The 11,577-nt window shown below is 38.3% G+C and overlaps 2 protein-coding genes across 2 annotated transcripts; one reads left to right on the top strand and one right to left on the bottom strand.

The window, feature by feature from the left end:
• Positions 1-2,377: 2,377 nt before the first annotated feature.
• On the top strand, positions 2,378-7,129 carry LOC146455421 (uncharacterized). Its single transcript, XM_085094316.1, has 6 exons — positions 2,378-2,436; positions 2,802-2,975; positions 3,193-3,274; positions 3,625-4,106; positions 4,825-5,088; positions 5,585-7,129. The coding sequence occupies exons 2-6, from the start codon at positions 2,829-2,831 to the stop codon at positions 6,731-6,733; spliced, it is 2,124 nt and encodes a 707-aa protein (XP_084950442.1). The 5' UTR covers positions 2,378-2,436; positions 2,802-2,828; the 3' UTR covers positions 6,734-7,129.
• A 74-nt stretch (positions 7,130-7,203) lies between these two features.
• Positions 7,204-10,418, bottom strand: LOC146455420 (uncharacterized). The gene is made up of 2 exons (XM_085094332.1): positions 9,194-10,418; positions 7,204-8,511 (listed from the first exon to the last, which is right to left on the bottom strand). Exons 1-2 carry the CDS (start codon positions 9,697-9,699, stop codon positions 7,314-7,316), a joined length of 1,704 nt encoding a protein of 567 aa, XP_084950458.1. The 5' UTR covers positions 9,700-10,418; the 3' UTR covers positions 7,204-7,313.
• Between the last annotated feature and the right edge of the window lie 1,159 nt (positions 10,419-11,577).

Genomic DNA, 11,577 nt, shown 5'->3' with positions numbered 1-11,577 from the left:
CTGCCGAATGAGTTTCTTGAAGTATACATCCTCGGAGACCCAGGGGCAGTCAGTCGGGGGCGGGCGAAATAGCGCGAAGAAAGTTTTCAAGAACGGGCGAAGGAGCCCCTGGGTACCGAGTCTCACCGGACCATTTCCAAACGGCTTCGTGAATCCCGGCTCCCGATTGGGCAGAAAAAAACCTTTGTATTATTCTGCCCAATTGGCGAGCAGCAACTCTCGAATCACTTTCGTGTGTTCTTACACGGCGATTGTTGTCCCGCCATACTTGTCTGGTTCGTTCACCAAGGTTATGCGTGCGAGGGAAACTTTCAGTTTGACTTTTCTAACCGGAGATGAAAGGACTAATGATGACTTGGGAAATCGTTGCAGTTGCTAGCAGCAAAAACCTTTCCAATTTCCACCGAGAAAATTCTTGTTCTGACCGATCACAAGATGCCGTAAGTAATAGTTTATACGAAGGTGGGAAGTGATCATATCGATCGATGCTTGAAGCTCACATTTTTTAATGTATAGCTTCTTTAACTCATTCTTACTTACCTTTCGATTTGTTAGTTTTCTGTGTAAACAGCATTTGCACGGGCTTATCAAACTGAAACTTTCCCGCACGGCGTGCATTATTTTGGTGCACGAGCCAGACAAATATGCCGGGCGGCCAATGCGCGCATGCATTCGCACGGGTAAAGTATAAAAGCCTTACACTTAAGTTGCATGGTACACGTGAGGTAGTGTGTCAGAAGTGTCCATTCGTGTATGTTTGTATTCAACTCATAATGAATACCTCTGGAAATTTCTGTCGTACATGTGGTTGTGAGTTTTTGGATAAAAAAAGAAAGAGGAATATAACTGGCGAATTTGCCAAGATTTTCCAAGCTGTATTCAATGAAAATGTGAGTGAAAATGATGCTCTGCCTCGTGCAGTTTGTGATCGCTGCAAATACCAAATTGAAAAGGCATGGCGACAGTCTGAAGAAGCCAAAGAATACTTGTCAGTGTTAAAAAGAAAACACCCAGTGTCTCCTTTGTCATCAAGTTGTGGTGATGAACAAACAGTGACTCGCATAGAACGTAAGAAGAAGGGTCAGAGACTTGTGTTTGAATCCAGCTGCCCTAAACAAATGCCGGTAACAGCTGGTACATGTTCGACCAAAGAAAGTGTTCCTGTGTATATTCTACCCAGTTTATCAACACCATCTGCACCAGTGGTTTCTGCCTGTGTCAGTGAAGTGTCATCAACTTTACCTCTGGTCAGAAAAATGCACAATGTTGCAACGCAGACTGCAAAATCAAACTGTCAGTGCCACCCAAGTACTAAAAAGGGTACATGTGTAAAGGTAAGCAGCCAACATGATAAATACGAAGACAGTATCTGCAAGAGCTTTTAAAATTCCCCACCCATGGGCACTTAACTAGATCTTTTGTAGAAAAGTCACAAAAATATAGAGGTTTTGTTCTTACTTGAAAAAGAAAATTAACACTTCTAACAAATACCTGTAGTACATTTATTTTTACTTTGGTCCACTGGTTTTGTACCAATAAAAAAGTGCTTACATGTAATGAATGCTGTAGTACGAGGTGCATGAAGCCCCCAAACGCTTAAGCTCAGAGGGGTCAGGCAGGTATCTGTCTGGATTTGTCCTTTGGTAACCACAGGGTATTGGGTGGTGTGTTTTGCAATACCCTTTAGTTGAGTTGCAGCTGGTAATAAATCAGGACCCCTGCTGTCTTAATAGAGTACCTCAAAAGTACCTTAATATATTATTGAGTTACTTAAAACTTTGATAAAGGCCTTGACTATCATGCTGGAATCAACTATCACTTTGAAGATCAGGGCTTGTATCGTTTTATCTGTGTGGTTTATTTTTTGGATAAATAAAAGATGCCTCATAAAGAAAAATTAATTCTGTTGTCTGAATAATCAGTTCACTTATTATAATTATATTATTGTTTTCTAATCAACTGAAGGTAATTGTACACTTCAAATCCAAAACTGTGTCAAGGGAATTGCCTAAAGGTCTAAACAGTCTGGGGATTGCCCTTTGCTTAAGACGACCTAATTCAGGAATCACCTCAGCAGCTTTCAAAACCAAGAAGCTGAGAAATTCATTCATTCATCGTATCTGCCTCCAAATCAACAAGGAGTGTCGCAAGCTGGAGAAGAAATCATTGCTAAAGAAAACAGCTGTCAGAGACCTCAAACACTTTCAGTGGAATGCAGTACTCAAGGAATGGAAGAAGGAAGCCCCTACCTTTTACAAAATCCTTAAGACTATAGCAATGCCCCCCACAATCTCCAGGAACCTAAAGAGGAAGTAGCTGCTGAAGCCCATAATTGGTTCGGCTGGTGCAATACTGCTCAAGGGACGAAATTCAAGGTTATCTGCCGTGCAACACCTTGTTGGCCTTTCACTATTTTTAGGGCGGACACGGAAAAAGGTGAAGTAGTGTTCACCTAAGTTTATATGAGTGTTGTTGTTGTAAGACTAAGCTGGTGAATGGATACCTAAAGGTGAGGTGGGGGGACTGCTTTCTGGCCAAAACAAAGTAACACATTACCTCAGTCCTGCAGGCCTCAAGTTTGGTCTAAGATAGGGGGGTGGGGGGGTTTACCACTGATACCTCCTGAAAGGATTAAACACAGATTGCTTTTTGAAGTTTTTGTTTTATTGGTTTTTTTGAGATGCTGCAGCAAATTATTGATTCATGAATTCAAAGTAAACTCATCAGTTGTTTTTGGAGACAATGTTACCTTTCAAGCTGAAGTATACATTGACTTGTTTATAATAATATATATACAACAGGGTTTCTCCAGACTACAGAAGCTTGGAATGACTGTTTGTAAAGCTGTAACAAATAGAAAGATTGCAGAAGTAGCGCTTGGCTACAACAAGAAAGTGAAGGCGTGGAAAGCCAGTGTTGAAAACAAAAGACAAGGGAATGGTACAGCCCCCACAAGTTCTGATCCCCAAGAAGAGGTAGTTCTGCATAAATGTTCATTGTCCAGAGTCATGAAATAGTTACACAAACAGTGCAATGCCCTTTTCAACGATAATGTTGTTTGTTAGGAGAAAACAGTAATGCATGTTTTATTATTATTATTATTATTATTATTATTATTATTATTATTATTATTATTATTTTTTACCTTTTTTAATACTTCTTTGTTGACTTGAATTTGAATGTATGCTCAAGGCGGTGCAACAGTTACAGCTTGCTGATGACAAAGGGGAAGAAAGTTCTGCAGTGGATACACCATCCCAAGATCCAAAGTTTGGTAATTGTCAAATCATGATTTGTAATCACCATACAGAATGTAACTTTTAATTATTAAACATTTTAGTAAACTTGGCTTACAGAACAATATGTTCTTCTATGCATTGGCTTTGTCTGAAGTTACCTCAGAGTACATTTTTTTAGATATCTTGTCAGCAGGAATAGCCTACTAAATACTCCAACTGTCACTTGTATTTACCATTGCAAACTGAAATAATCTGTTATTTAAGAACAAACTAAAATTTGGGATAATATTAGGCTTTAAAAAATTAACAAGCATAGAATTCTTTTTTAGAGTTCATGTATTTAGGTCACTAAAAGCATTTTGGCCTTTACATTACGTTTAAACAGACTGTGCAGATGTCCCAGATAGTATTGATTCAAGTTCATGTGACTCCCTTGTCAGTACTGTAAATCTAGACTTGGATGACAATGATGATTCTGGCCCAGAAGAATCCACACCAGTGCAGTGTGCTAATGGTGCATGTGACTATGGCTTGAATGGGGACAATCTGGACTGGCTAAGAAGACCCTCCATCTACTCCAAGGATAAGGACACTGAATCAGTACACTGGTTCAATTTGCTGGCTTATGACAACCGGGTTGCTGACTGGATTTTGAACAATGAAGAACCTATCAGAGATATTATGGAATTACCAAATTCAAGTTTCTTGCCATCTCCAGAAGAACATACTAGACTTAAGAAAGACTTTGTGGTTCTTGCATTACGCATCCTTACAAAGCATTGCAAGTTCTTTAATCAGTTTTCCCATATGGTTCCATCTCACATTCCTCACCAACACAGCAAGGAAATGAGCCAGCAGTCCCAGATTGTAGGTTTTAAATTTAATTGTTTTAATAATTATAATCTTCTCTTTATATCCATAAGTGATGCTTGTTATAAAATCTTCAGAGTTTGCCAACATCACATTTGAAAATGACAACTGGGAGTGTAGTCTTAGGTTACAAAATTGGTGCAACTTTTCTGTTGATTGTCTAAGTTTGTGTCCTGTTGCTCCTGTGCAGAAATATGAACTATGAAAAAAGGGCGTCGAGCAGACTACTTTATAAAGTCATTTATGTGTGTTCTGATTTTTGTCTTGTCCTACCTTGTTGTTGTTGTTGTTGTTTTTTTTACAAGTATTTCATGTTATAATTTAAAACAGTATGCCCATAATAACTGTGTAATGCATTCAAAATGATATATGAGTGTATACAATTAAGTCTGTGTTATCATGTGCTGATTTAGAAAATTGTGAAGGGGCCTAAATAACAACCAAACAGGGGCAAATGTAATTTTAAGGAGTGTTTGAATTCACAGGTTGCTGTAGAATATTTATTTTTTTGTTCACTAATAAGAACCTAGATTTTTCAAGTGACTTCACTTCTTAATTTTTACCTTTATAACTATCAAAAGCTATAAATTGTGGGATAGATTATTAATTTGTAATTATTTATAATATTTGAGTCAGCAAATGAACAGGGATCATTAGAGGGTGATAACTGATACATCTTTATTAATTTTAGCTTATACCTTTAATAAAAACATAGGTACACTTGGGTCTGCTGGAAAAAAATGAGAACAAGATTCCTGAAATGTTACAAATTCTGCAACACTGTAATGAGGAGTATGTTCCCACTGATGCAGACAAGGCAAGAATTCTTCAGACCATACATCTGGGTGGTGACCATTTAACTGTTGAACGTGCAATCAGTGCTGTTAATGCAGTTGCAGATGCAGATACACCCTATGAAAGACTCCAGGGCCTTATCCTAAAACATGAGGATTTCCACTGTGAAATGAATTTTCTACAGGTGATTATAAATACAGCAGGTTCATTTGATTTAAAACTTTGTTAGACTTCAAATCATTTTTGTCCTTTAGGTTGACACTAAGACTCCTCCACTGTGTGTATTACTTCTGGAATACCCTTTCTCTTAAAAAGAATGGTGTTTTTACTGATGCAGTAACAATAATATCAGTGCGTTTAATCATAACAGACATTTACATATATAAATACAGTCATAAAGTAATACCTTCTGCCAATGAATTTCCTTTACAGTGCTTTTTAGAAGGCCCAGTTAGCTTAGCAAACACTATATACTAATAAATAGCTCCAAATGGATTTGTGGATGACAGCAGGAAGTCTACTTTTAAACTGCTTGGTATGATCATTTTATGAGTGAGTAATAATATTGTTATACCCAAGACATTACTTAACCATAAACATTATATTGCCCACATAGTATAATAGCCCCAAGTACATGTATATATAAAATTATATATATTACACAAAATATATGTTTGCAGATGCTGTTTGACTATCTCTACAAAAGCCAATCAGTGGGAGACTTGGGAACATTGTATCAGTTGAAAACAAGGCTGAACAGAAAAGATGTGAGTGACAAGGTGACTAAGTCATACCATGGATGTGAAGCTTTCTTCAACACTGTTGTAGATGGGTATATTGTTTATGCAGCCACACAATTTTTTGGCATGGAATCCCCCAACAGTACTCCTGAGTTAAACAAATTGGGACCTTCTAACAATGATGAGCATGCTTCACAAAAACAGTTGTATGATGCAGTAGAGAAACTTGTTGAGAAGTATGTTCTTCTTGAAGCACAACCAACAGCAGTGCTCTTCAATGACATGCAACAAACAGAACAACCCCAGATTTTTGAATGTAGGTACCCAGATTGCAACAGGCAGTACCAACACGAGAAGAGGAGGAACAACCATGAAGTTTCAGTTCATGGATTAAACATCACAAATCATGCAGAACAAGATGAAAGGAGCCCTCCAGATCCTCGTAGTGAAGATGGGGTTTTTAATTATTCTCACAATATTGCCAAGACAGGTCTCCTTTTCAAAGATTTCCAAGACGCAATTAAAGAGGGAGATGGAGCAAGAGCTGAATACCTATGGAAATTTATGATGTTACTATTCAAAGTGAGTGGGAAGACAAAGTATGCTTTAGCAGCTGCGAGGCTCCATGCACAACTACATGCACTACTTACTCCTCAAGAGGCCCATTCTCTACGCTGGAATCGCACTGTAAATCTCAAGGGTGGCGTGGGGAGAAACATTGCAATCGACCAAGCTATGGAGCATGGTGTGAGAGACACAAAGCAGCTGATGTATGGCCAAGGTGCAAACCTTTCTTTCCAGACAGCTCAGACTTATAGCAGGGCTAGTGATGATGTCAAGTCCATCATGGTAAATTTTGACCAGGCAAACAATGTCCGCAGAGAGTCAACAAAACACAAAAGAAGGGAAGATTCAGACATCACTACCGTGGTTGACATCTTAAAAGAAGTCAAAGCATTCAGTGAAGTTCCTGGAAGAACACACCCTAATATTGGATCCATCCCTAAAGACCCCATTTCTGTCCTTGACTTTGCAGACTTGAATGCCTGGTTAACCAAGCACAAGAAGAGCTGGATTAATTTGTTTTAGATGATATTTTATCAACATTTAGAAGGAAACATTCATACTAAATTGTTCATTCACTAAGGCTAATAAAGTAAAGATGGCTGCACACAAATTTGATTTGAACCTTCAATGATGGTATCAAACCAATTACTGGTAATGCACTTTCCTCATCAAGCCAAAATATTATTAACTAATTCCAGACTTTGACCCCTACCTTTGGCAGTCTTTCATTCAAAACAATAATGAATTCCATTGTTACAGTGTACAATTACTGGATATTTGAAAACAATTGGAATTAAATATAGCAGCTATCAGTACCAACTAAAAAAGACTTTTTTTTACATTTTGTCAACTTGTGTTCTTTGACATGTATATGCTATAGAGTAGGACATAAAGGTATCAAAATTAAGCAGCTTATTCAAACATGTGTCAACATAAGTAGTTTAAATATCATCATAGCCTTATAACACATTACTAACAGTAAATTCTTATCATATTTCTTATTATTTGACTTCTCTGTAGAAATAATTACTGTAAGTTGTATTTACGGTACCTGTGGATAAACAGCAAAAATAATGAAAGTCCTACTTAGGGGAGATGTGTTTTACAACTGTTGATCCTGACTTTCTTGTTGTAGGTCTGTAAACACTTTACATAGGCAATTATACACTTTGAATGCATGCTGTACACTCAGAACTGGAATTTGTTCAATAATGTCATCAACACAGAACAAAAAATCACACTTAGAGACTGTAGCTTCAATTATGCAATCAGAGAAGCAAGTGATTTGGTCAATGTTTGAAAAAAAACAATGCTGACTTGATTTTATCACTTCCTGACGCATGCTCTCCTGACTCTCTTTTAACAGAACCTTCAATGCGCTTCTATCATTGTCATTTACACTTCTCGACTTCGGGACATCATTAGCAGTTTCCAGAGACATCTTTGATACCATACTTTCTCTATTTTGCTGACAGTTTTGTTCACATGAACAATCTTCAGCACACACATCACAACAGAGATGCTTTTTGTCTGTTACACTTCCTTGACTTATGTCTTCAAAAAATTCAAGAATTTGCCTTCTTCGACAGGAGTTGGACTTTACATAATTCAGCATCTCTGGGGTACACTGGCGGAGTTGCCTTCCATGAAACATTAATAACGCCTCTGAAGATTTGCTATCCCTACCAGCTCTTCCCATTTCTTGGACATATGACTCAAGGTCACTGGGAGGTCCATAGTTTATTACATTATACAAGCCCTTAATGTCTACACCCATTCCAAGAGCATTTGTTGCAATGACAATTCTGACCTTACCATTAGGATCCTTGAGTGACTGCAGGACATGTTCTTGGATGGAAGGTGAAGTGCCACTGTGGTACATGGACACCATTCGATTGGAAGACTTTTTCTCAGCACCATTTGGGTAGTATGCTTTGTCCAACAAACTACTCATGAAAAAGTGGTAGAGCTCCCCACAAGTTTTGTAATCTCTTACATAAATAAGTGTTCGAGGGCATCCAATGCTCATTTCCTGTAACTCCCTAGCAAGCCATGTAAAATTAACAGAAATGTCACTGGTCACCTTTAAAACAAAAAGCTTGATATTCTTTCTGTTAGGACTAACTGTTATTTCTAGGCATTTGTTTAAACTCAAACTTTTGATGATTTTATTTCTTGTTGAAGAGGAAGCAGTTGCTGTAAGGGCTAAAAATGGAACGTGCTTTGGCAAAAAAGACCTGATCTCACCAACATGACCACACCACTTCCTAAATGGCTCGTTATCATCCTTCTTCTCACCCCTAAAGAGACCAGACAAGTGAATTTGTAACAGAGGTTAAAGAATAACATTCTACATAAAATTATTTAGTATAACAAGTACAGGAAATAACATGCTAGCATTATTGTATATACAAGAACCACTAAAAATAAATACAATTGTTAATGTATAATACAAAATAATTTTTATTGTACACAGTTTGTACGATTTCCACTTTAAATGTATTACGTGTAGCTACAGTTATAGTGGTCGCACATAGGACTGTCAATGCACATCTGTATTATTAGAAATGATTATTATTAGATGATTGTGACCTTAAAGAAACTGGATTTGATTTTGAGTTAATGCACAGTGATACACCATGGAGACTTGATGATTCACACTTTGTTGGCTATCTGTGGCACTTTTATATCAGTCTTATATCCTGGCAAAATGTTCATGTGTAGCACCAATATTTAAAACAAAAATTATTAATGTGAAATATAATATGCCATGTTTCAGTGGATACTGGTTATTTATATTATGGCTTTTCCTGCAAATCTCCATTTGGCATAGAAAACCTTACCATCCCTAATTATTTTACTTGTATATTTATAACAATGTGCTTAGAAATCAGCATACAGCCAAACACAAATTTCTGTTGTAATTCATTCTTTAATTTATTGTACAGCTGTTAATAAACACTAAAGCTTTAAGTTTCTTACCAGTGGACAACAGTGTGAACTTCATCACAGACAACAGCAACAACATTGCGCCTGTAGTGCAACTGCGAAAACATTTCTCTGAACTTTGTATCCCCAACAAATGATTCTGGACTTCCATATAAGAACTGTGATTTAACCTTTCCCTCAATAATATTTTTGTCTTGTTTCTCGCTTTCTCCAATGAAGGCAGCTTCAAAGCCAACAGACCTCAAGTAACCGACCTGATCTTTAACAATCGAACTTAACGGGGAAACCACAATTACCACTGGAGATGAAGGCACATCGAAACCCTGGTCATATAAAGCTTTATAAACGCTTGGTAAGAGCTGAAATGTCAGGCTTTTACCGAATCCAGTGGGTAGTGACGCAAACACATCCTTTCTGTGAACCACATGCTCAACAATTAACTTCTGTTCAGGCTTTAGATAATCAACGTCTGGAATTGACTTCAGACTTTCCGCAATCGCTTTTCTAATTTCTGTGCTAGTCGAAGTAATGGCAGCCATCTTCAATAACTACTTTGCTACTTTACAGAATTAAGCGAGAAAGTGTAAGTAAGGCTTTTACACTTTACCCATGCGAATGCATGCGCGCATTGGCCGCCCGGTATATTTGTCTGGCTCGTGCACCAAAATAATGCACGCCGTGCGGGAAAGTTTCAGTTTGATAAGCCCGTGCAAATGCTGTTTACACAGAAAACTAACAAATCGAAAGGTAAGTAAGAATGAGTTAAAGAAGCTATACATTAAAAAATGTGAGCTTCAAGCATCGATCGATATGATCACTTCCCACCTTCGTATAAACTATTACTTACGGCATCTTGTGATCGGTCAGAACAAGAATTTTCTCGGTGGAAATTGGAAAGGTTTTTGCTGCTAGCAACTGCAACGATTTCCCAAGTCATCATTAGTCCTTTCATCTCCGGTTAGAAAAGTCAAACTGAAAGTTTCCCTCGCACGCATAACCTTGGTGAACGAACCAGACAAGTATGGCGGGACAACAATCGCCGTGTAAGAACACACGAAAGTGATTCGAGAGTTGCTGCTCGCCAATTGGGCAGAATAATACAAAGGTTTTTTTCTGCCCAATCGGGAGCCGGGATTCACGAAGCCGTTTGGAAATGGTCCGGTGAGACTCGGTACCCAGGGGCTCCTTCGCCCGTTCTTGAAAACTTTCTTCGCGCTATTTCGCCCGCCCCCGACTGACTGCCCCTGGGTCTCCGAGGATGTGAAGTATAAGGCCTGGCGCTTTTTCCAAGAACCGCGTGGGGATAGGAGGTTGGTCTTTATAAAAAGAGTTGTATGCTCTGCATACTGTTTGGATTCCCTCCTCCTGTTAGTATTTGGCTCGTTACGTCCATTGAGACAAGAATTGTGTTCTCTGGGACTCTAGTTCCGTCCATGAAATTAATGAAGTCAGTTGTATCTTTGAGATATGACTTCTGCTGTTGTGCTATCGGCTGGAGTAGTTTGTCAACAAATGCTGATAACCTTTCTGTTGGACCTGGAACTCCTGAAATTATGGGTCTACCGACTGGAGTCGGTTTGTGTATTTTTGTGAGGGTGTAGAAAACTGGAATTCGAGGCGGATTTTGTGTTTGACAAAGCCATTTTTTAGTCATTTCGTCGATATGTTGTTCTCGGTAGAGTTCTGTAATTAGTTGTTCAACTCTGACAGGTGTTTCTTCAACCATGGGTTCGTCGAGAGGTCTGTAGTGCTCTATGTTGTCAAGTTGGATTTGTCCTTCGGTATTCTTGTCTGCGAAGCTCATAAAAACGGATGTAGTGCCCTTGTCAGCTTTCTTGATGTTTATTTCAGTGTTGTTTTTCAAGTTCTTGAGTGCTTTGCGTTCTGCGGCAGGCAGATTATTCTTAGGCTTTGAAAATTGTTTTTTCGCTAGTTGAAATTTAACCCTTACAAGATAACTCTCCAAAGCAACCGATGGTTGTACTGGTGGTTCCCAGTTAGACTTAAGGTGGAAAGGATGAGGTTCTTCATTTTTCCCGTGGAATATGTATTGGAGGCGCATTCTTCTTGCAAAGTCATTAAAGTCTTGCAAGAGTTGGCGTCTAATTAGATTATCAGTTGTCACGGGTGTTGGAATGAATTTAAGTCCTTTCGCCACAAGGTTTACTTGGTCGCTTGTGAGTTCTATATTGGAGAGCTTTTTAATATGTTTTTTGTTGGCCTCAAAAATGTCGTGTTTTTGTGCTTTGCGTTTGAACTTTTTACGTTCTTTGCGCGTTTTGTTTGCTACATTTGGATTGTTTGTGACCCTTTTTCCCTCGTTAGTATTAGGGGATTCAGATAATAGACAGGTATACTGTTTCATGTCTTTATTAAGACTCCTGAAATTTTGACAGCAGATTGTTGAATTCTTTGAA

The sequence above is a fragment of the Pavona decussata genome, unplaced genomic scaffold (genome assembly GCF_977016875.1).
Source record: "Pavona decussata unplaced genomic scaffold, jaPavDecu1.1 SCAFFOLD_274, whole genome shotgun sequence".
Taxonomy (NCBI): domain Eukaryota; kingdom Metazoa; phylum Cnidaria; class Anthozoa; order Scleractinia; family Agariciidae; genus Pavona; species Pavona decussata.
This window is presented reverse-complemented; position numbering and strand designations above follow the sequence as displayed.